This window comes from Gobio gobio (genome assembly GCF_949357685.1).
Source record: "Gobio gobio genome assembly, chromosome: 16".
Classification (NCBI taxonomy): Eukaryota; Metazoa; Chordata; class Actinopteri; order Cypriniformes; family Gobionidae; genus Gobio; species Gobio gobio.
The window spans coordinates 23,363,640-23,388,248 of record NC_137109.1 but is presented as its reverse complement, the minus strand read 5'-3'; the positions used below and the strand labels follow the sequence as shown (position 1 = coordinate 23,388,248).

The following is a 24,609-nucleotide window of genomic DNA, read 5'->3' as shown; positions in this document are numbered from 1 at the left end:
GCCAAATTTGATGTTATTATCAGGGATTTTAAGGTATGGTTGCTAGGTGATTTTGTTTTGGAACGATTTTTCTCAAAATTGACTTTGCTGACTCTATCGACTTCAAACAGGTGTGGCTCATTCACTTTTTGTCTGATTTCAATAAATCGAGAAAATAACAATAGCTCAAAGTGCAATTCTATTGGGAAATCATGCGGTAATACAATCCAATAATTAGCCTTAAATATAAAAAAAATTATACTGAACAAAAAGTGGTAACATATTTCTTTCAAGTTTATATGAAATTCTTTAACTGTAAACCCAAAAGGAATAAATCTGTGCAAACCAGACAATGGGGTTTTATGCAAGCGCTTATTTTTAATTGCAAAACTTCATTGATGTGGCAATATTATTAAAAACTTTGCCCAACACTTGCATTTTATTGTTTTGTTGGTGGTCTTGATGAAAGTGTTTGAATGTAGTGTTGTTTTTGAGGGTTGCAAAAGCTTGCGATTTAAGAACAGGAAGAACTTCCAGTGCATTGGTTTAATTACATTCATCAGTCATTCAGAACAAGGGATGGGACGGTTGGATCATTTTAGAGTTGATGTTTCATCATATGTGAGATGGGTACTCTTTTTCTTACTGTGCAGGAGTACAGTAGCTATTGAGTTGGGGAGATTGGTCAAGCGATGAGAAATCCCTGCATAGCTTGCAGGGATGTGGTTAAGGGACCAGAAAGGGGTGGGGGATCAGAGGGAGAAAGCCCCTCTATTTTCACTTTGGTCATCAAACATGGGTACGCTCTGGTTTCTGCCTGTCTGTCATTTCTCTAAATGCAAACAGATCCCTGTTTGATTTCCAAGAAAGGACCAAGACAGCAATACTGATTGCAAGGAATCTGCAAGGGTCCTCTCTTCAACAGTTAGTACTCTCAGATTGTATGGGGGTGTGTGGGCAGTCGTATGTGTGTGAGGTTTTGACTGCTGGGAGATTTGTCTTGGATGAAATTTAAATGAAATGAGGCGTTTTAATGACTTTGTTAGCAAAACTCTGCAAAGCCATCTGGCAAAGGGCAGCAGGCCCTGGAGGCAGTACTGAGGAGGTTTGTCCCACTGCCTCAGTGGAGATTCGGAGAAATGTCTAGACACTAAAATCTCTGTACTTGTACACTAAAGAAAACTTGTAAAGTCTCAGGAACCGGATTATGGTCATACTCAATGTGGCAAATATCTTAATGTCTTGTTGTCATTGTAGAGAGAGCAGATTTGTGTTTTCATGTCCTCAGCTAACCTTTTTTTTTTGCTCTTTCATTATTTTCATTGACTGTAGTCATAGAGAAAAGCCAGGAAATTAAAAACGGAAAGAGATGAGAATGCAATCAAAAACTTGTATGAGCACCACATCTGCCATTTGGTCCACATGCTCTGACACATATAATTAGGAAATTTAAATTCAGACACATGCAGAAAGGAATGATTATAGTAGTAGTGTCAGTAAAGCATTGTTAACCTCATGGGTTACTAGTCTGGTGAAGCAGGAAGTTCATGGATGGCCAGGTGGGGCCCTGAAGGTCTTCATCTCGAAAAGCAAGGCTATGACCTATGAAAACAGCAGGAGGGTGGATGCTGGTGTCGTGATCATGGATAACCTTGACTTTTGACTTTAGCCACCAAGAGTGCTGAGAGCAGGTCTAAATTTTCCAGCTGCTGCATAACCCAAATGACGCTTGAGGGGTCTGGCCAACGTGCTCAGAATTTAACCTGTGGTTAGCCTCATCTGTTCCAGGGTTATTATAGTTCTGGAAGTTTTACTCATTCTATTTGTTTTTAAATAAGTGTTTCCAATATCATTTTGAATTTTGTTTTAGTTATATTAAAATGGTAAATTGTGTTTGTATATTTGGGTTTTTAATTAGTTTCAGCATTAGTTTTAGTCTTCATTCCCTCACAATATACCAGCACCAAATTAATCTATGATTGGGTTTTTTGTTAGACTGCTGCTTGTTTTCTAACTATATGTTTTTTGTTTTTTTTCGATTTGGTTTTTGTTTCGTTATGTTCTGTTTCGTTTTTTTGTTTAGTTGATTTGTTTAGTTTAGTTTAGTTTAGTTTAGTTTCATTTAATTTTGTTTTGTTTTAATAATAATAATAATAATAAAAATACCTTTTATTTAAAAGGCGACTTTCAAGGCACTCAAGGACACCGTACAAACAGGATAAAAAAAACACAAGAAGCAAACAAGACACAACTCACACATCACACATCGTTTTGTTAGAGCCAGATTTACTAAACAAGGCAAATTAGCGTGAGAGTGGTAATCTTTAAGAGCCGATGGGAGTGGAAAGTTCTGCGCGTGATCTACCGACGATGTGCAAATTAAATAACACAGACACAGCTGGATCATTTCCATAATTGTTTTTTAAAATGTTTTTTTGGCATTCGATAATGGTGCAAATACTAGTAAATTGACTAGCACAAACCTTAGTAAATGCATGATTCATTTAAATACTCTCATCCCATAAGGAAAGGGAAACTCCTAAAAATGAATATGCAATAAGGTCAGTGGCAAAAATAACCCTGTCCACGACTTTTCAGCGCTTTTTTTCCAATGTGTGTCTTTAGTAAATCCTCACAGTATTTTTTTACGCCAAAAGAGCGTAAGTAAATCTGGCCCTTAGTTTTATTTTAGCGAAAATATTTTTCTCTCCTAATCTTCGTCTTTTCATTCACGACAACAACCTTCTGAATTTAACAGTCATTGCACAAACACTTCTCAATAAACCTGGTCTTTGATCTCATGCTTGTGCTTCCATGAATAAAAACACAAGCATATGCCATTCACCCTAATGCACACACACACATGCTCACATACTCCCTCTGCCCTTTCATTATGCACACACACACATACACAAACACTCCTCCCACCTCTGTCATTATTTATCCACATACACACACTCACAAACACACCATATTCCCCTCAGGTTCATTATTCAAATACAATAGCGGCCTTCTGCAGCTCGATTGCAGGTGAACAAGTCCATTCCCTCAGTGCTCACAGCTCAATTCCCTGAGCAGTGTAATCACTGGCCCTTGCTCCCACCTCTGTAAATGTCTGGCCCTAAAGCTATGATTAACTTAATTCCCATATTCGCTCACCGTGAGAAAGCTTATATAAAAGCACACGCTCGTACCGGTCAAAGCAGACCCCATCAGCGAGAAGTACCCACAGCATGACCAGATGTCCTTCAGAAAAATGAAACTGCTATAAAATGCAGTCGCTATACTGATGTGGGCCACGCTTTTGTGAACGCGGCAGCATTAGGGACACTTGTTGTAGCATTCCTAAGGTCCGTCCCAGTTGCTCAGTCCCCCTGCCCCGGAAAGCAGAATATGTAGGAGCTAATGGGGTCTAAGGAAGGTGGAAATGTGGCCTGAGGGGCTGCAGCCGGCGTGAGGGGCCCTGATTTATGATCCAGCACATAAAATGCTCAGTAATGCCACGCCACAGCTGAACTCAATTTCAGCCCGGGCCTGGGTGTTAACAAGGGTAGACAAGCTATTTAGCAGAGGTTTAACACCACCACGGGCTGTTGTTCTTACAGTAATCTGCATAGGCGATTCGAGAGTATCCCCGCGCCTCCACTCGCACCTGGTCGAGATTGTCACGGGGCGTGTAAGTTCGAACGGGGGCAAAGTGTTAAAGTCATCGACTCGTTCCACGCTCAAACGAATCGACTCAACTTCCTCCTTAACCCTAAGGCCCCCCCAGCCAACCCATGTGTAGACCCTCGGGGGGACCATATCTTTAACTCTGGAAAGGATGCTGATGTTTATTTAAATACGGCCTCATCAGTGGGCCTTAATAAATCAACCTGCCTTCATGATGTCATAATCAGTGAGATCATCCCCTGTAGAGGTGAAATTCGCCATCTATGGAACATTCCACCGGCTGAAGCACAGGGGGGCTTGACTTACGGCCCTGGGGAGCCACACACAGAGCCACACACACTGATCAAACCGAATAATGGGGAAAAATTAAACGCCACAGTCAAATATCATAATAACCAGCTATTGCGCATGGAAGGGCACGCGATGTGCGGCAAGGCTGCACATTACCTCACTGTGCCAACGTATTCCCAGTAGGCGCAACAAAGCATTCTTAACTCCGTGATTAGTTTATAGTCCTGCGATTTCCACTTTCCAAAGCATGAAACAAAGAGTTTTCATCAGTTGTTTTTCAACTCTAAATGACCATTTATTTTTCTCTGAATAATTAGAGCTCAATTTCTTGCTCATCAGAGCTGTAATGGAAGGAGGACGAGAGGAACTGGGCCTCAATGTCTGAGGCTCTGGCTTAGGTTCAAGATTCACAAGGGAAATAATCATCGCACAGCCTTATATTTGATCAACGCTAAAGGGCCCAAGCTTTCATGTGTAATTTCTTATGGTTTATACATTTAGCAGCTGGAAGGCTCATGGGTAGGATCTAACCATCTTTTAGACTTCACATTCTTGGCTCGCAGAGAGACAGAAACCAAAGCCGACTGGTTATTGTTGGAATGTGTAGCATTGAAAAGCGATAGCGTTGGCCCTTGAGTGACGCTTAGAAAACAAACAATTACCAATGAGCGACGGATGATAGCGTATCTCCAGGAATGGAAAGACAAGAGCTAACAGCCTGTAAAAGGGGAAGCCGGCATTGGCAGCACAGGAAATGTTGTGTTTATGCAAAAGGTGTTTTAGCTAAATTAGGGGGTAGTAACAGCAAGACTCTTCAGGATAGCAGTTAGAGCACAGGGAATATGGCCAGGGCATTATAATTATCACTGATACAGCACCTTCAAAGATACACCTTAGTGCATTATCTAGCTCTAAAAGGTGCATTTTAGTGCATATTAGGTACTAATGTGCAGCGTTTAGAGCTAGAAATTTGTCCCTTTAAGGGGGCTGCGCCACTAACACAATATTGTACCTCTGTTTCACATGTCAAACTCCTGCTGCTTTTCTTACTGGATGGTTATTGGCTTTAAAGATTCATAAATACAACCACACACCACTTCGTTTATTACATAATTCTGTGTTTTTATTTCTAGTTTGGTGTGTATTTATCTTTTCAGCTTAATTTATATTATTTCTCTTTTTTTGGATCAATCTTGTTTTATATTTAGAAAATACTTAAATATGTATTTTATTGTGTAATTATACATGTACTGATGTACTGTACTGTACTGAGTAATATCAATTAACTAAATGTTCTTACTATAGGTTAAGGCTAGTGTTTTGGTTTGGGGGCTGTTTACATGACACCGTTTTCAACTAGAAACGTAAAACTTTGTATGTGTTTCGCTGTTTTATTTTACACGACAAAGGCGTTTTGGGGGCCTGAAAAAGCTAAGTTTTAAAAATGGGTTTCAAAGTTTTTGAAAACGATACCGTTATCATCCCCATGTGAACGGTAGTGTCTCTTTACAAAGTCACATCGCCAACTACTGGCCTGGCATGAATAATACTGGATTTTTAGTCGCTTTCGTTGATCCGTGTGAACGGGGATCGTTTTGACAATGGTGTTGTCTGTACATGAAAAATGCGAAGGAAAAACTTTTCCATCCTAGTTCATTGTACATCGTTGACGTCTAAACGTACCCTTAGGTTAGTTGCATGTAATTATGCATAATTTACATGTAATGTGTGACTACATCACCTAACAGTGTACATGGGCACAACTTATAGAGTCATATTCCAAGCTCAAACAGACTGTGGCAGGGAGTGAATAGAGAATTCCATGGGTGAATTCGATTTGATTTGCTTGTGTAGGGTTCTGCATGTGGGTGAGGGAGGTGAGATGTTTGTTTTCACAGAGCGGCCAGCTACGAGAAGACTGTTTGGCCGGCATGTGGCAGTGTGGCTGATTTGATTAGGAAGTCGGATAAACTGAGTTTCGACACTAATCTCAGGAAGCAGTTTACACACAGCGGCCGGGCGACTGAGGCAGCTCGCTGTCCTCATAATGGCAGCACTATTGACAAAAGCCATTTCTGTCAGTCATTCTCCCACTGTACATTTGTCCTGCTGCGAATCCAATGAGAGGGTTGGTTCTTTTATGAAATGCCTGTGTCTTATAATGGCCCGTGGCGGTCTCGCATAGGCATCACAGTGTAGGTGAGCAGTGATCTGCTCACTCCTGCTGGTTTCTTGTTTTTAGCGGTCAGATACTGAACAGAGCATTAAATCTTTGTTTATGGGCAAATTGGTCTGAAAATGATTGGAAACGCTTTATGCTCATCCTCCACTGGCAGGGCAAATGAAGCACAGACAGTTGAGTAACAGAATGTAAATACTGAATAAAACTGCAGCTCCCTTTGAACGGCATCATCTACATACTTGTCCGTGATTTCATGTCAGTGTGGACATTTCCCATGTGGAAATTTCCATTTGCGAAGGTGTTTTTGAAGGTTTTCTTTTATTTATTCCTCATTAACTTTCCTTTTTGATAGAGATGCACAATATATCAGTACCACAATGGTTATTGACAAGCAGTATATTTGATTTCCTTTTATTTATTAGGTTTGTACAATATTGGATCATGCTCATTTTCCCTATTTATACATTTTTGACATCTTCTTCTGGTGACTTATATTTAATCTTTAAAAATACTGATAATTTAATAACAGTTAAATGTAATCTTTAGCAAATCTCAAAAATTCTATACCAATTTGTCTATTTATTGGTTATTGACCATAGCATGACTTATTGGTGCATACTTTTTTTTTTTTGTCTGCAGCCAGTGCTGCATATCCTGATTTTTCCTAGCTACTGTGGTTAAGAAAACAGTTCCAGCACTTCTTCCTGCAGATACCAACTGCCACTGTCTGGCTGAAACTTTAGTGTGTTAATGTTGTCACATCTGAGTTTGTGGATAAAGGTGGTGGCTTCCTGGGCACCAGACCTACACAGCCTCCTACATCCCTCCACCAGAGATTAATTTATTGATTGGCTGATTCAGTGGTGGAGAGAAGCCTGGGGGCTCCATCTTGTGGTCAGGGATGCATCTGCATCTTTTGTTATCTCTCTATCTGTCTCAATCTCTAGCCTTCCTCCCTCTTTTCTGTCTTTTATTGTTCTGTCTCTCTCACACACATTCTCATGTTGCCATAAATAAGCCAGAGAGTAATAATAGAAAATACATTTGGAGATACTGGGAGATCAAGACAAATGCAACTCTGACATGCTCCATGTCTGAAATTAAACCTTTAAGGAGAGAGAGAGAGAGAGAGAGAGAGAGAGAGAGAGAGAGAGAGAGAGAGAGAGAGAGAGAGAGAGAGAGAGAGAGAGAGAGAGAAAAAAAAAGATATTTGGAAAATAATTTCTTCCCTAATATTTAACATTTAGCATGTTAACTAAGGACTTAAGTCATGATCTGGCTCTTTTCACCCACTTTGGTGATTATTCATAAATGAAAATGTTTGTTTATCCTTCTCTGCTGGGTGGCCATTGTTGGAAAGCAGAATAATATTTTATAACATGTTAAAAGAAACTCATACTGATTGGGGCCCCTTGGGGCCCGGCCTCATACACTAACTCCAAGTTGTTCTCTTTACCTCTCTTCCTCTCTATGGACGCAATTACACTTTTCTCAGGTTGGGTTACATGTTAATTAGCGTGCTATGACCTTCTTAGACTCATATGTTGAGTAATTACCGAGCATGAAAACCTATTTTGACAATGGTGCTCTACTTTTTTCCTTCACAGATCTTTGTCCAGATTTCTGTGAAACATGAAGGTTTTTGCATGGCGCCCACGGTCTCCTGCTTGCCCCCGTAACCTCTCAAAATATTCCACCCTTTTCCACTTCCACGTTTCCCATTATTAGATTTAGAATAAAACCTCCTGGGCCCAATAGACTTAACAGCCCCCATTTATACCACATAATCATTCAGTCCAGCCTACAGCTACAATTGGCTGGGCACATGATTTGTGATGTTGTGTTATTGCATATGCGTATTCTGTGCATTTCTGTAATTGAATACTACCGAATGTCATCCTTCTATATATATTGACTCAGCCCTCAGTATGTCACAGGTGCGCGGTCACGCCTCATGATCAAGAGTCCCAGACCCACCAATCAGATGTAGGAATTAAACGGCAACGAGGTCTTGCATTCATCATCAGTTTTTGTGGACAATGCAGAGGATGGCAGGTTGAGGTTTGCCAGATATGGTCGACTTAACCAGTTTTGCCTCTAATTCGATTAGTTGGACATTAGCCATTTACCCACACTAACTGGATTACTCTCATTTTAAAGAGCTTAGGGTTATTAGCTGGCCGAAAGCAAGCAGCCACCCCTGCTTTCTATTCAGCTTCCTATCTAATGCATTCTAAGAACCTGACAAACAAATCTGATCTGATTCTGTTGTTTTGAGTTGACATGAAGCGGGGTTGAGCTTTTGAATTAGAGTTTTGTTTGTTTGCTGTGCTGTGTGGTTCTTTTTGTCTTGAAAGAACACTGTCTTGCCTGATTTACACTTTTGTTCTGAGCATTTTTACCCCAATGGATGGATGGACAGGGCAGATGGATGAATGGATCGATAAGGCGTATGGATGGATGGATGGATGGGTGGGGCATATGGATGAATGGATGGATAGGGTGGATGGATGGATGGGTGGATGGGGCAGATGAATGAATGGACGGATAGGACGTATGGATGAATGGATAGGGGGTATGGAGGGATGGATATGGCGTATGGATGGTTGATGGATAGGGCAGATGGATGGATTGGAGATAAACAGATAGATAGAGGGATGGATGGATGGATGGATGGAGGAATAGAACACTGTCTTGCCTGATTTACACTTTTGTTCTGAGCATTTTTACACCAATGGATGGATGGATAGGGCAGATGGATGAATGGATCGATAGGGCATATGGATGAATGGATGGATAGGGTGTATGGATGGATGGATGAGGCAGATTGATGGATGGGGCAGATGGATAATTGGACGTATGGGTGGATGGATAGGGGGTATGGATGGATGGATAGGGTGTATGGATGGATGGAGTGGATGGATGGATGATGGATAGGGCTGATAGATGATGGATAGGGAAGATGGAAATAGAGGGGTGAATGAACACTGTCTTGCCTGATTTACACTTTTGTTCTGAGCATTTTCACCCCAATGGATGGATGGATAGGGCAGATAAATGGATGGATGGAAATGGCAGATGGATGGATGGGGCAGATGGATGAATGGATGGATGGGGCATGGATGGATAGGGCAGATGGATGAATGGATGGATGAATGGATGGATAGGGTGTATGGATGGATGGATAGAGCATATGGATGGATGGATGGATGGATGGATGGATGGATAGGGCTGATATATGATGGATAGGGCAGATGGATGGATGGGAGATAAACAGATAGATAGAGGGGTGGATGGATGGATGGATGAATAGAACACTGTCTTGCCTGATTTACACTTTTGTTCTAAGCATTTTTACCCCAATGGATGGATGAATGGATGGATGGGGCAGATGGATGAGTGGATGGGGTAGATGGATGAATAGATGGATAAGGTGTATGGATGGATGGGGCAGATGGATGAATGGATGGATAGGGCGTATGGATGGATGGATGGATGGATGGATGGATGGATGGATGGATGGAGCAGATGGATGATGGATAGGGTTGATAGATGATGGATAGGGCAGATGGATGGATGGGAGAGAAACAGATAGATATGGATAGGGATGGATGATGGATAGGGCTGATAGATGATGGATGGATGGATGGATGAATAGAACACTGTCTTGCCTGATTTACACTTTTTTCTGAGCATTTTTACCCCAATGGATGGATGGATGGATGGATAGGGCAGATAAATGGATGAATGGATGGATGGATGGGGTGTATGAATGGATGGATAGGACATATGGATGGATGGATGGAGTGGCTGGATGATATAGATATAGGAATAGATAGATAGATAGATAGATAGAGAGAGAGAGAGAGAGAGAGAGAGAGAGAGAGAGAGAGAGAGATAGATAGATAGATAGATAGATAGATAGATAGATAGATAGATAGATAGATAGATAGATAGATAGATAGATAGATAGATAGATAGATAGATAGATAGATAGATAGATAGATAGATAGTAGGAGTAGGAGGTTATCTTTTACACACACAGTGCAAACACACCTGTCTCTTCATCTCAAAGGACAGACCGTTTGATAATGACACTGTCTCTTTTCATCCGTTCACCCCGAGAGTGACTTATATTTCGCCATTAAAGGTGCTGCTTTAGTGTGGGGTGTGTTTCTGTGCTTTCCTGTATCGATGTAGACACAAACACACAAAGCAAAGCTCTCAATGCCCCTTACCACTACCACCGACACCACCAAGCCACCTGCATCGCTGGCTCTGGAGTTAATCGGACAGCACGGCTCCTGGTCTCCGTGGCAACTGCGACCTGCTGCAAGATGGATGGAAACTTCTGCCTGTAAACCCCCCAGAACCACCCCCACCCCCACCCCCACCCCCAGCCAATCTCCTAATCTCCTAGTTTTATTTATGAGTGCCGAGACGCCCCTCACCATGGACGGAGCGCGACTCAGCTGTTGCCTCCAACCCACTCACTTTAAAAGCTCTTAAATCCTATTGTCTGATTAGCAGCCTCATCCTTTCTTCAACATCTCCCCTCGTTTTGGACGGCTTTGCTCTCGAGTCTTTTGTGAGGACTGGGAAAAGGACATTGCGGCGTCATTCTCTGTCCAAAAGCCGTCCCATCTTGAAATCAGACATGCACTCTCCTCATCTCTTATAACTGACGTTTTATTGCGTCTATAAATGATCCTAAAAGCTTGTTGTACGTCTCAAGCTCGGTCCAGGGCAAGAAGACGCAGAAGAAAGAAAATTAAACCAAATGGCACACAAAGAATAAAAGTGAATTAACCAATAACAAATCACCCTCTGCGCCCAGCCTCTCCTCTTTTTTTCTTCACTAACTCATCTAAAATTGTTTGACATCTTTTGGGCCGGGAGCCAAAAAGGCTTTTAGAGACATAAAGTGTATGGATCAGGATAAATCACATTAAGCGATCCAATTTAATTAAAGCATTGACAAAACATAATAGATACTAAGGCGGGGTGGGGGGTGGGGGGGTGCTTTTCTATTTATAATATCCATACACGGACTCTATGGTGGAGGCAGCGGAGGAATGTAGAAGCTTTAGCAAAAAGCTTTAGACACCCAAGGGAGCATTTGAGCTCATTTTCTTTGATTTAGAAGCTGCCTTCACCTCCCTCCACAGTGACTCCAAAAGCAAGTAAGGACAGCGTAATGAAGCGAGCGCTGTCCCGGTTTAGCCTGCGTCAGCTCTTGTGATGATCAATAGTGAAATATTTTTATTCACAAAGCACTGAGTTAATTAAATCAAGGAGTCTTTGGGCTACATGTAAGACACTAAGCAAGGGCAGTCAAACGACTGTAGAGGAATACAAAGCTGACGCTGCTGGATACTGATCAGTGAACAAGGGCTCTATGTCCATGTCCTTCTGTCTTTCTCTTTCATTTCATTTCCATACCCACTGCCTTCCAACAAGTCTGAATTTAGCGACATCCTGGTGTTCACTAACTTACTGCTGTCACTGCAATGGCTTTCAGATCAGTGAATCTTCCTATGAGTTTCACCATCCTCTTCAAATCACAATATGGCTAAACGTTTATGGAAATCAAATCATATTAGATGGCTATTTCCCTTGACATTGTAGTCGCTATTTATTCAGTTTAATAGAATTTACATTAAAATATTTTTTTTTGTGATATTTTGATGATCTCATTCCATTAAAATCACTGAAACGTCTACATTGCACTGTACAGTACATTTTTCAGTTTCTCTTTTGAATACATGTATACAGCAGTGTTGGGGATAACACATTACAAGTCACTTGCTATGTAATCAGATTACTTTTTCAAGTAACTAGTAAAGTAACGCATTACTTTTAAAATGTTACTTTTTCACATTTATTTGACGGATAGCTCTCCTGTCCCCATGTTGAGAAAAATTGAGATTAAGTGCAGAGGCATTGTGTGTAAATATATTAGTTCTAGACTAAATGTGAGCATTTATTCATCTCACTTGTACAAAAAAGATTCAGTACTCCTCAAAATGATTAAAAACAGTCAAATGCAAAATCAGAATACTATGCAAACCTCCAATAATTAAATGTTAAATAAAACACATATTTGTATGCATTTAAATCTACCTTTATTGACCAATGTCTTGCTGCTAGCCTTCGATGATTCAGTTGAACCATGAGCATAAATTACTTGATTTTTTGTTTTTATTGGTAAAACTTTTTTCTCCTGTGTCCGATTCTTTCATTATCCGGAATGACAGCACAGCTGAAAGGTTTGTTTGAGCTGTGCCTTCTACTGTACATGCCTGAATTTGCATTTTTACCTCAGCCTGAGGCTTATTATTTCAATTTTGGTATGAAGAGGTTTTTACATTTGAACAAAAATATCTCTTTTATTTGTTATAAAAAAACAAAACAAAAAAAACAAGCAAAGCCCAGGTGAGAAAAAGTAACGCAAAAGTAACATAATGCATTACTTTTTCTTAAAAAGTAACTAAGTAACTAAATTAGTTACTTTTTAAGGGAGTAATGCAATATTATAATGCATTGCTTTTCAAAGTAACTTTCCCCAACACTGATGTACAGTATATTGAGTGTAACTACATTGCAAGTAAGTGGTGCAACATATGAAAAAAATAAACTAAACTTTAACTCCTTCAGACCCTGGAACAAAACATTTGTACACAATGTAAAATGGCATTCAAAAAGTTTGGGATCTGTTTTAAAAAATAAATAAATTCATACTGTTATTCAGCAAGGATGCATTCAATTGATCAACAATGACAATAAAGACATTTATAAAGAATATTTCAAATAATATTTAAACTTTCTATCAAAGAATCCTTGAAAAAAAGGTCATATCATGGCTTCCACAAAAATATGAAGGAGCACACCTGTTTTCAACATTGATAATAATAATAAATGTTTCTTGAGCAGCAAATCAGCATATTAGAAGGATTTCTGAAGGATCGTGTAACACTGAAGACGTAGTAATGGGGGGAAAAAATCTGGGAATTTGCCATCACAGGAATTATTCATATTTTAAAAGAAATTATTTATGTATAGATTATTATTTTAAATTGTAATAATATTTCACAATATTACTGTCATTACTGTATTTCTGTATTTCTGATTGAATAAATGCAGCCTGGGAAAGAGAGACTTCTGTTCCAAAAACATAAAATTTACTGACCCCAAACTTCAGCAAATGGTAGTGTATTTTTGTCCATAATTCAGTCCGTATGTGCCATAAACATATTTGAGAAAAATCCCTAACCTTGTGTACTATATTATCTATCTTAAAACTTAAAGTGAAGCTGAATGGTTACCTTAGTAATTCATGATATTTGTAGAACTACATTTATTACACAGATTTTAAAAATGTTTGATTTCCATTGATGTCCAATGCATTAATTGGTTTTGACCACTGTCAAGAAAAAAAAAAGAAAAAAAAAGGGAACAGACTTGTTATCCACATATTTCATGTCAACTAATTTCACAAATAGTAAAAACCATAAATATAATCATTATTTTTCAAATTAATTGAACAAGAATGCTTTATTTAACTGGCAGACATGCATTAACCTTCACATCATCCTATATGCAGCGCTTCAGGCAAAACAATCTTAAAATCAGTAGTGTCTGAACGATCCGGCGCACTTTCACATTTGCAGCCAGCGTGTGATTCGTTGCTGGTTCTCTGCCACCTGCCAAAACATAATATTTAGATCTACTCTATTCCGTTTAAGAGAACGATTGCAGTGAAGAGACTGGAATAATAACTTCTAATAACTGAAGGGAAGAAGGAGATCTGCTGGCTGGTACTTCACGCAGAATGAGACAAGAGAGAGATAGAGCGAGCGGCCTGGGTCCAATGAAAAAGCTCCTATACTCAGTGTAATTAAGAACTACTGTCATCCTTAAGGCCAATTACACTATACAGTCTTTCAGGGCCAGAAATCCATAGTGTTTTAATTTGCCTCCATTTTTAAAAGTGGCCATAAAGCAAAGTGGAGACTGCGAGAGAGGGCCGCCCATCACGACCATAACTGGAGCTGTAAAAGAGTGAAATACGAGGCTGCAACGGGGTCACTATTTATTATGCACATTTCTATATATCTTTATTGAATAAGTGTTACATGAATTGCCGTTCCGGTGGGAAAAGAGTGCATGCTTTAAAGTAGATGCGGCTCGTCATGTGAAACTGCCACTCGAAAGGATATGGACTGAAGACGTCTCGGGTTTCATAAAATAAAATGCTTATGAAGTGCCCAAGGGGGTCGTCTTCTTTCTCCGTGTTTCTGGCTGTGTCTTTAATGAAAGAAATCAGAAATGTGCATCTCATAACCTGTGCAAACGGCATACGACCCGGCCAGCTTGCTGTCGTAACCTGTCAGTTCAGGGAGTCACAGTTACGGCCTGATTCCTCATGACACCAAGATGAAAAACAAATATGCCTCCAGACTCTGAATCCTAAGGCCAAGGGTGTATTGTAATACTCTACATTTTCTTGTAGGACTGGTTTCACTTCAGAACGGTCTTAACAGCGATTTGGATGTGACCCCTATAGCACACACACATGCAGACACACTTTTAACTGGTCATCCCTCAAGCGGTCGGGTCGGATGTAATATGACAGATGCGGTTGGCCCCAGTTATGAGTGCTAAATGAATAATGTAATGTAATATATCTGGGGAGAGTAGCTGGAGGGTTTTAATAACCTTTCACCTTACTCTTTGTGATCAGGTGTGTACGCTCAGTTGTGTTCCACCCATCTGTGTGTGATAGCATGAGCATGTTCGGGGTGATCTGTCGTTGCTGGCAGGACTTAACAGAAGCGCATAGGAACCCACTGACAGGCATCAGGGCCTCTGCGAGAATCTCGGACTCTAGATTCAATTTGGCATGCAGATAACAGCCATGCCAAGAGCAAGAGTGAAAGCAAGACAGAGCTTGATAGATAATGAGAGAGGCATGGGCATGGTGGGAGACGTATCAACGGTCCAGTCACCCAGCTGGGCTGCAGTTTGTGCTTGATAAGCTAGATGGAAGGAGACAGATGTCTGTTTTGACTTTATAAGGAAGAAAGAAAAGCCCATGTGCTCTGGATCCGTGCATTATGAGAACCATTGAAATTAGACTTGTGTTATATATACTGTATCAACAAGCAGTCCTGTCCAGATGAGGATTAGATTTCTCCAAGGGCCGAGTTAGCCAAAACATAGTAACTAGTTTGCTCTGTAATTTATACAAAGAGGGAAAAAACATAGCCATGTTTGATTTTAGAAGAGATTAACATCCCAAAGTACTGTGAAACACAAATTTACCTGACCTCCTCAGGGAAAATCAGTCCTGTCCGAGAGTGGGTCTCGTGTGCGACTGTGTCAGTGTGTGGGAGAGTAAGTGTACACTCATATTTGTCCATAAAACCTTAAAAAGATTAGTTTTCACCTAAAAAAAAAAAAAAAAAAAAAAAAAAAAAAATATATATATATATATATATATATATATATATATATATATATATATATATATATATATATATATATATATATATATATATATATATATATATATATATATATATATATATATATATATATATATATATATATATATATATATATATATATATATATATATATATATATATATATATATATACCGATCAGGAACAACATGACCACTGACAGGCAGCAGGTGAAAATTTTGTCCTCAAAGTTGATGTGTTAGAAGCAGGAAAAATGGTCAAGCGTAAGGATTTGAGCGAGTTTGACAAGGGCTAAATTGTGATGGCTAGACGACTGGGTCAGAGGATCTCCAAAACTGCAGCTCTTGTGGGATGTTCCTGATCTGCAGTGGTCAGTATCTATCAAAAGTGGTTAAAGGATGGAACAGTGGTGAACCAGCGAAAGGGTCATAGGCGGCCAAGGCTCATTGATGCATGTGGTGAGTGAAGGCTGGCTCATGTGGTCCAATCAAACAGACGAGCTACTGCAGCTCAAATTCCTCAAGAAGTTAATGCTTGTTCTGATAGAAAGGTGTCAGAAAACACAGTGCATCGCAGTTTGTTGCGTATGGGGCTGCATAGCTGCAGACCAGTCAGGGTGCCCATGCTGACCCCTGTCCATTGCCGAAAGCGCCAACAGTGAGCATCAGAACTGGACCATGGAGCAATGGAAGAAGGTGGCCTGGTCTGATGAATTACGTTTTCTTTCATATAACGTGGATGGCCGGGTGCGTGTGCGTATTCATCAAAGAATCATGTCTGACATATTCAAAAATGTGTCATGTTTTCCACAACTGTTTTCACCTGTGATAATAATAGGAAATATTTCTACCAAATCAGCATATTAGAATGATTTCTGACATTCAATTTCATGTAACTTCAATTTTAAATGTAACAAAGGCAAACCTCTATTGCCTCTTGCCATTTTGATTTCACGTCATCTCATAATTAGTATTCTGCTCAGCAAAGTCATGTAAAGAATGTTATGGCCGACTTGATTTCTGTATCGTGACATTTCTGAGTGAAACAGTTTTTTGCATGTAAAAAGCTGCTGGGTGGGACTTGACTTATTCATCAATATAAATTTATGAATTCAATGCAGGGGGTGGAAATCAGGTAGCTTGGGGAATGGGAAAGTTCTATTAGGACCTGAAAAGCCGAAAATGCTGTGGTAAGGGGACAGGACTGCACTCTTTACAGTGGCATGCACTGTATATATAAAGGTCCTACATGTAATTTCCATAACTCAAAACTGTTTAATTTTCGAATGCATTTATTTACATTATTGGAAGTTTATTGTATGCATACGTTTTCAAGTTTACTGAGTTAAGACACAAAAGGTAACTTATTTCGGCATTTGCACGCTGACTGATAGGCACTTTCTGTTAGCGTGAGTGCGCACAGAAACTCGTCTTAGTATCGAATTGATTGTATGAACAGGCAAGACTTAAAAACATGTGAATGATTGACTTTTGTGACAGTGCAGGACTGACCCAATCTGGCCAGTGACAAATCTGTCAACTGTCCCGAGCATATTTCACTAAATCCCTGGACTCGGCTGGACTAAGGAACATTAAGTCCCAAATGCTCGAGACCAAGTCAAGTCTGAGTAAAAATGCATCCGAATCCGTGCAAGTCCAAGTCCGTGAAAAGTTGAGTGAGTTCGAGTACCCCAACTCTAATAGTTTGTGCATAAAATTTCATCAGTGTAGTTTAGGCCTGTATGAAATGTGTGTGGGTATGTTTTCAGAGAGTGATAAATAGCTGTATAGGAGAGCTTGTGCAGAAGGCCCTTATGGAGATGCCTGGACATGTTTTCTGTTAATTGCCAAATGTATAAACATGCTCCCTCATTTAAAATGATCCAGATTCAAGGCGAAGGGTAAAACGGATACCATATATACTCCTGAGAAGGATACTGTGCATAAATGAACCTGAGAAGCTTTTGTTTGTGTTAGTAATAATTGAACGAGACCCTGTCTCCGCCATCCTGCGTTATTTGAGTTCCTACTGTAAAGTGATGTTTATGTTTTCCTGACTTCCTTAGAAAAACGCTCTTTTCCTTTGTGCTTTAAAGCGAGAAAACAACAAAAGTGGAGCAAATAACCTTCTTGTAAAAGCGCACCATTCCATTTTTCAGTGAAGAGATAAGAGTGACATTCGTAAAGCGTGATAAGAAAGAGAATTGACCGACATACCCTCAATACGTTTTACTGTGTTTTGTAAGGCAGCAGCACATTGATATTCCTCAAGCATTCTGCTTAGGACATAGAACACGCTGCTTGGAAAATGGATGGATGGACTCTGCTTAGGATTTGCTCTAAAGTTTTAAACATCTGCAAAAATCAGCCCAAACTTTCAGACATTTCTTTGTGGTTCATTTCAACCCAAAGTATACCATCTAAATTCATAAGCAATGGTTAAAGATTAAAGTTTGAAAATCACATTGACAGAACACTGAGCTTTCGAAATTTAACAGACAAATTGACCAATTATTGGTCTTCTCTTCCTTGCATATACTTAACCATTTATAGTAGATTCCCATGTGTATCCGACAAAACAGGATGTGTGAGAGTGTCATGACAGCGATATTTCAAGTAGTAGCGTTTCATTCGGTCTAACCTTTGAGTGTGTGAGAGTCTGTGTGTTTGTGATCAAGGATCTATGTGTGTGTGTGTGTGTAAGGGTAGATCCTCCTTGCAGCTCGGCTCTCATATCCTTGCGTGTTGCTGAGCGTTTATCTGTAATATGTTTTGGCGTTGCCAGGTTGTCTGGACATGGGAGCTGTAATGGAATCAAAGGGAGATTTATGGCAGGCATCCTGACAGTCAGAGAGAGCAGGGCCAAAGCCAAATGAAATTAATGAAATTTGCAAGCAGATTGCTTGAGGAGGGGGACCAATGCAGCTCTGTCCTTTAACAAACACTGCTTGGCTCATGTCTGGTTTGAATCTGTATCTTTAACTTTAACAAGCATTAATCCAAGCTTCTGTTAGTATGGCCAATTTGACGCTAATGATAGTAGTGCATACCAGGACTGAGATAAATTTATTATTATTATTTTTTTTTAAAAACACCAGTATTTATAAGTATGTTATGCTATTTGCCAACGGGGTACAAAATGGTCTATTTATAAGTCAATTTATTAAAAAGGTTATATTCTCTGAAATCAAGACTTTGTTCATAATTGTATAAAACAAGAAAAAAATATGAATTAGGAAAATTATCTTTACACTGTATGCAGTAAACTGCAACTGACAAATTAAACTGCATTTTAAAGATTCTTTGGAGAGCTTGTATTTTCGTCTGTATTTAGTCACATATATTGTTTCCTTATCCATGCGTAATTAATATAGTGTCAAAGCAGATGAAATATATACATTGCTACATTTTCCCAGCCAGTATAATTCTCATATCTCAAAAACTTCCATTATCTCTTTATAGTTTCACGTAATTCTTCATTAGAAATCATCTAATTCAACCCAAAGCCTGTGGGGCTGTGTGAGTTTCTCTCAGTCGCTCCTCAGCGAGAGCACTGCTGAGACTGATTGCGTTTCATAAGTGCCTTTATTTGCTACGATTTGCCTTTTTGTAGAAATAATGAAAAAGGTTCCACTGAGTAAACAAAGCAATAAAACATTTATTAGCAGTAGAAGTGCTGTAAAGTACTACGCCGCGCTCTCGGCTCGCCGAGGATGTACGAGGTTGGTGCTTCGCCATTCATGAAGAATTAAAAAGCCTAGCCAAAGAGAAGTTTCCTCTGTGCTCCTCACCATCTCTGCACTTTATCTGTTTTGCATTTAGACCATCAAAGGCAACAGGGATTCGCTCATGCCCAGCGTGATGATGGTATAAACAGCGGTCCTATTTTCCCACTCTGTGGCATACGAACATGGGATGTTATGAGTTTTTACCCTGCAAATGTTTGTTCTCCTCTGTGCACGCGCTGCATAGTTCGACATGAAGGATACACAAAGGAACATGATGCTCACATCAAGCCAGCCAAGAGCGCTGTAAAGAAATAAAGAAACGCAGGATTGCGGAACATGTCAAAAACCATCAAAAACAGTTCGATGAAATACCATAGCCCCTTATTGCAAAGCATAACATAGTTATTAAGATTTTTGCCATAATAAAACTTGATTGGTTCGAGTAAAAAAAAAAAAGAGAAGAAAACACGTATCCAGTTCTGGCAGGGGGCTGAAAGAGCCCAATAACTACAGTTTTTAATGCTCCTAAGAGGAAATTGCTGGCAGTCCTGTACATGATACATCATTACATCCCACGGACGAGCTCTGGCAGAATTCCTCGCTGTGTTTGGATCCGCGCCTGATTGTTTATCAGTGAAATTGGTTGTAGCAAGGTCAGGTGGGTTAACCCACGTGGTGGTCTGTTCGTGTTATGTGTAGCAGGCATGACTCCAAAGCAGACGCTTTGATTAGCTGGGCAGATATTCCATATCTCATTTGTTTCCTTCTCCGCCAGTAATTGCATTCTGGTTTTCAAATTATGTTTGCCAGCATGAGTCTACAAACAAACAAGCTTAATAAAGTTAAGCACAACCATTGTGACATGTCAAAAATCATTTGGCTCATAAGCGAGCATTAAAAATGCCAGGCATTAATTTTGGTGTAGAGCTACTTTTGTCTATTTGCTTTCTCGGGTTACTCAAAGTGCATATGATTGCTTCATTTTCTACAGGAATGAATCAAGGATTGTGGGGCACACCGCTATGAGGCCTTTCATTACAAAGTACTGCTTTAGAAATGTTTTTCATTAGACCAACACACACACACACAGAGAGAGAGACGGAGTGATAAAAGGCCAGACGAATAAAGGAGGATGTGACATTTATGGTCAGTAGAACAATATGGTCTCAGACTTCAAAGCAGCGGCGTATCTTTCCAAAGGGGCGGCAGCAAACCGTCCATCTTCCTCAAGACGCTTTCGCCACAAATGTGAAGTGGCTTCAAACAAATCCTAATATCTCTCTCTTTCTCTTTCTCATCTCTCTCTCTCTCCAGGGACCTGAGCGAGAATCAGATTCAGGCTATTCCTCGTAAGGCTTTCCGAGGGATCACCGCCGTCAAGAACCTGTAAGTGTTCCTCCCTCATCTCCCCTCGCAAACATTCGCCGCCGTGACATTCAATTGCATGATTTTACGGGGCAAAGAAAGCCTTCGGTAAACTCTCCTTTCCCCTACAGAGGCCACGGAGCCAAGGTGTGATACTCCACATCAGTACGTCAAAACGCAAACGAGACAGTCGTCCACTGAGTTTAACGAGTCTTGCATTTTATTCCAAAGACAGATAACTGAAATGAAAGATAATAATCTCTTGCGCTGGAAGAAGAAAATGCTAGGTGGCCTACATGTACGCCCCTCGAATCATTTGTCATAACAGTTAATAAGCTTAGCGCCGATGAAAATTCAATTAATCAGTATGGTTCAATAAGATGGATATCTTCAGGATATTGCCAGTGAGTAATGTTCCACAGCCATTTGCAATTACAGTAATGGCTTCTGATAAATCTCTGTAACAGTTTCAGGAGCTGATCTCGCCACTTGTGGTCTACACTCTTAAGAATTAAGTTTCCAAAAGAGGGTTTTCACAGGGATGACTAGGGATGTGCCCGAAGCCGAAACACTACGGAGCCCCTAAAGGGACATTTCAACTAGTACTGTCAAATGATAAAAAAATAAAATAAAAAGAAGAATCACGCATTTTTCTGTAATTAAACATAATTGATCGCACCTAACTTTAAACTTTTTAACATATTTTTATATTGTAATAATTTCACAGTTAATCTCCAAATTAAAGGCTCAATATTTTGTTGACTTGTGTCCTTACATTATCCTAAATGTTTCCAAGAACGTTTAAACCCAGAGAAATCACCTGCGACATCATTGTGAACTTCTGTAATGATGTTTGGCCATTACCTTTTAAATGCATCATTATATTTAAATTGCAAACACATGAGGAGAGTCTCTTCATTAAAGACCCACAAATGGCAGATCAACGTGCTACTACATTTCTCTCCGATGAATGTGGAGGATTTGAACTGTGACGTGATTGACGGCAGTTTACAACAGTAGTTACAACAGTAACTAAGCGACAGAGTGGTATGTCCCAAAGTTCACGTACTCTACTGCTACACATTTTAAAGTATCTACTTTTTTTTCACAATAAGAGCACATACGTTTAGGACGTAGTATAAGTAGGCGAATTGAGACGCAGCATATGTGTTTTATTAGACAGGTGAGCAACTTTTTGGATACCTTCATCGACAGAAAACTATTATTGTTCTATAAATCAACACAGTTAGTCTTTTTGTTTAAATCACGTTTTCTTGATTTACCATGTGTAACATGCATTACCATGCCTAATATCGAGCTTTGTGCAGTGTGCAACAAGTGTCTCATAGTCGCCGCTGAGTGAACGCACATAGTAGCTATGTAATATGATAAAACAGCGCTGCATTACCCCACATACACATGAGCGGAAGAGGCGAAAGCGGTCGCCCAAGTCCCGTCAGATTATTTTCAATGGCTGAAGAGGTGATGACAACAACTCCCATGATTTCACGAAATCAAGGCGTCATCAAGCTACGCCTTTGTTTTCAATAAGCGACCTCTAGCGGTGAAAATTACATATTGTGCCTTTAATCCTTATTAAATCTACAAAAGTGATTCAGTCAAGAGCAGTGAGGGATTTTCTCTTTGTCTTTTGTTGTTTGATTTACATTGATGACAGACAGCAGCAGGTTTATTAGATTGCTATCAGATTAAGATCTGACACTGATCTCATGGCCTCACAGCTCTTTACGCTCATTTAAAGGTCCCATGGCATGAAATTTTCATTTTATGAGGTTTTTCAACATTAATATGAGTTCCCCTAGCCTGAATATTGTCCCCAAGTGGCTAGAAATTTTGATCGGTGTAAACTGAGTTCTGGCTGTCTCTCTCTGCCTTTGAGAAAATGACAGCCCAGACGAGCTGATCTGGAATTTTCCTGTTATGAAGTCATAACAGGAACGGTTACCTCCCTTTCCTCCGCCCAGAGAATTGGGCACGCCCATGCAAGCGCTATATTTGTCCTCGAGAGATCATGGCTTGTGAACGAGTGAATGCTGGCAGTTTCTCAGTGTTTGGATGTACAAATGAAAACAGAAGTCTTTTTTCAGTTCCTTCTGATCTGTGATCAGTGATTTCTGATATATAGCCAATTACTTATTATTCATGCACACGCTGCGGCTTCTCTCCCTCCCAACAGAACGGTGTTTTCGTGTTTTCGTGTTTTCTATCTTGTGAGTCCATGTTTTTGTACGTCCTCGTCGCGTCTATCTGTCCTAAAATGTGCATACAGTCGTGAGTTTCTGCTCAACATCGGCAGAGTCACATCTCAGGTCCATCCGTCTCTCTGGCAGCAGACTCGTGCCTGCTCGTGCCTGGTAGACCTCGTTAAACCACGCCCCCTCCGCTCATTTCAAATGCAAAGATGTCAGCCAATCACAACAGTGGGCTTTTTTTACTGAAGCCTCACAGCAGACACGCCTCTTGAAACAGGGCATTCAGCCACAGGGCAAACATCAGTATAGAAAAAATGCCTTTTATTTCTAAATTATGACATTTTATGATGTAAAAATCATACTATCAATATAAGTACACCTCAGGAAACGGCTCGGGTTATGTATATAACCCTTGTTCCCTGAGAAAGGGAACGAGCACTGCATCGGAACGACGAATTTGGGGACACTCCCTAAGCAACAGCGCGTCTGAAGTATGAATGAAATCAGGCCAATCCTGATTGGTGTTGCGTAATAACGTAACTATGACGGCATACCCGGAAGATACATAAAGGGGAGCCCGGGCATAGTAATGGCAGTTATCGCGATGAAGCATGCGCTCCAGGCCTGCCGAGGTGTGGCGACGAGATGCAGTGCTCGTTCCCTTTCTCAGGGAACAAGGGTTATATACATAACCCGAGCCGTTCCCTTTCGAGGGAACTCCCACTGCATCGGAACGACGAATTTGGGGAACGAGTACCCACTAGGCCACACCGACGGTAGCACCAGTCCTAGTGTGAAGCCGGAGACCGGGCACAGCTAGGACTGGAGTACCCTAGCACCGGGCGTCGCAGGGAGGTGCAGACTATAAAATCTAATAAAAGTGTGCGGCGTAGCCCATCCGGCCGCCACGAAATGTCCTGCAAAGGGACCCCAGAAAGGAGGGCCACCGAAGAGGCCATGCCCCTGGTGGAATGTGCCCTCACGGCCATAGGTGAAGGCAGGTTGCGCACCTGATAGGCCGTGGCTATTGCCTGGACAATCCAGTTACTGATAGTCTGGGTTGACGCAGGCAGCCCCTTCTTAGATGAACCAAAACACACTAATAGCTGCTCAGATTTCCTCCACTGCGCAGACTTCTCCACATATAATTTAAGGGCTCTGACCGGGCAGAGCCGGTGAAGTCTCCCTTCTTCCGCCGTCACGTGAGGCGGAGGATGAAATGCCTGAAGAACCAAAGAGCAGAGCGATCGGGGGAAATGCATACAGACGCAGCCTCGGCCACGTCTGCACCATGGCATCCAGCCCCAGAGGGGCCGGATGCGTGAGAGAAAACCACAGCGGAAAGTGGGTCGTCTCTCGAGACGCGAATAAATCCACTTCCACTGGGCCAAACCTCTCACACATGGCCTCCACCACCTCTGGGTGGAGTCGCCACTCCCCGGGCCTCAGCCCCTGCCTGGACAGGATGTCAGCTCCCTGATTTTGGACCCCCGGGACATACATTGCCCTGATGGAAAACAGTTTCCCTTGGGCCCACAGGAGGATCTGATGCGCCAGTCTGCATAGAGGGCGTGATCTCAGACCCCCCTGCCGGTTGAGGTACGCTACGACAGACGTATTGTCTGTCCGTACCAGGACATGGTGACCGCCGAGGTCCGGGAGAAAGCTCCTGAGAGCCTTGTAGACCGCCAT

The 24,609-nt window shown here is 40.9% G+C and overlaps 1 protein-coding gene across 1 annotated transcript in view; it reads left to right on the top strand.

The window, feature by feature from the left end:
* Positions 1–24,609, top strand: part of LOC307140009 (uncharacterized protein) — a gene marked incomplete at its 3' end in the record, with an annotated part of 124,737 nt that overhangs the window by 88,265 nt on the left and 11,863 nt on the right. The window contains exon 5 of the mRNA XM_079839251.1: positions 20,654–20,725. Within this exon, the coding sequence (XP_079695377.1) occupies positions 20,654–20,725 (72 nt within the window). The remainder of the gene's footprint in view (positions 1–20,653; positions 20,726–24,609) is intronic.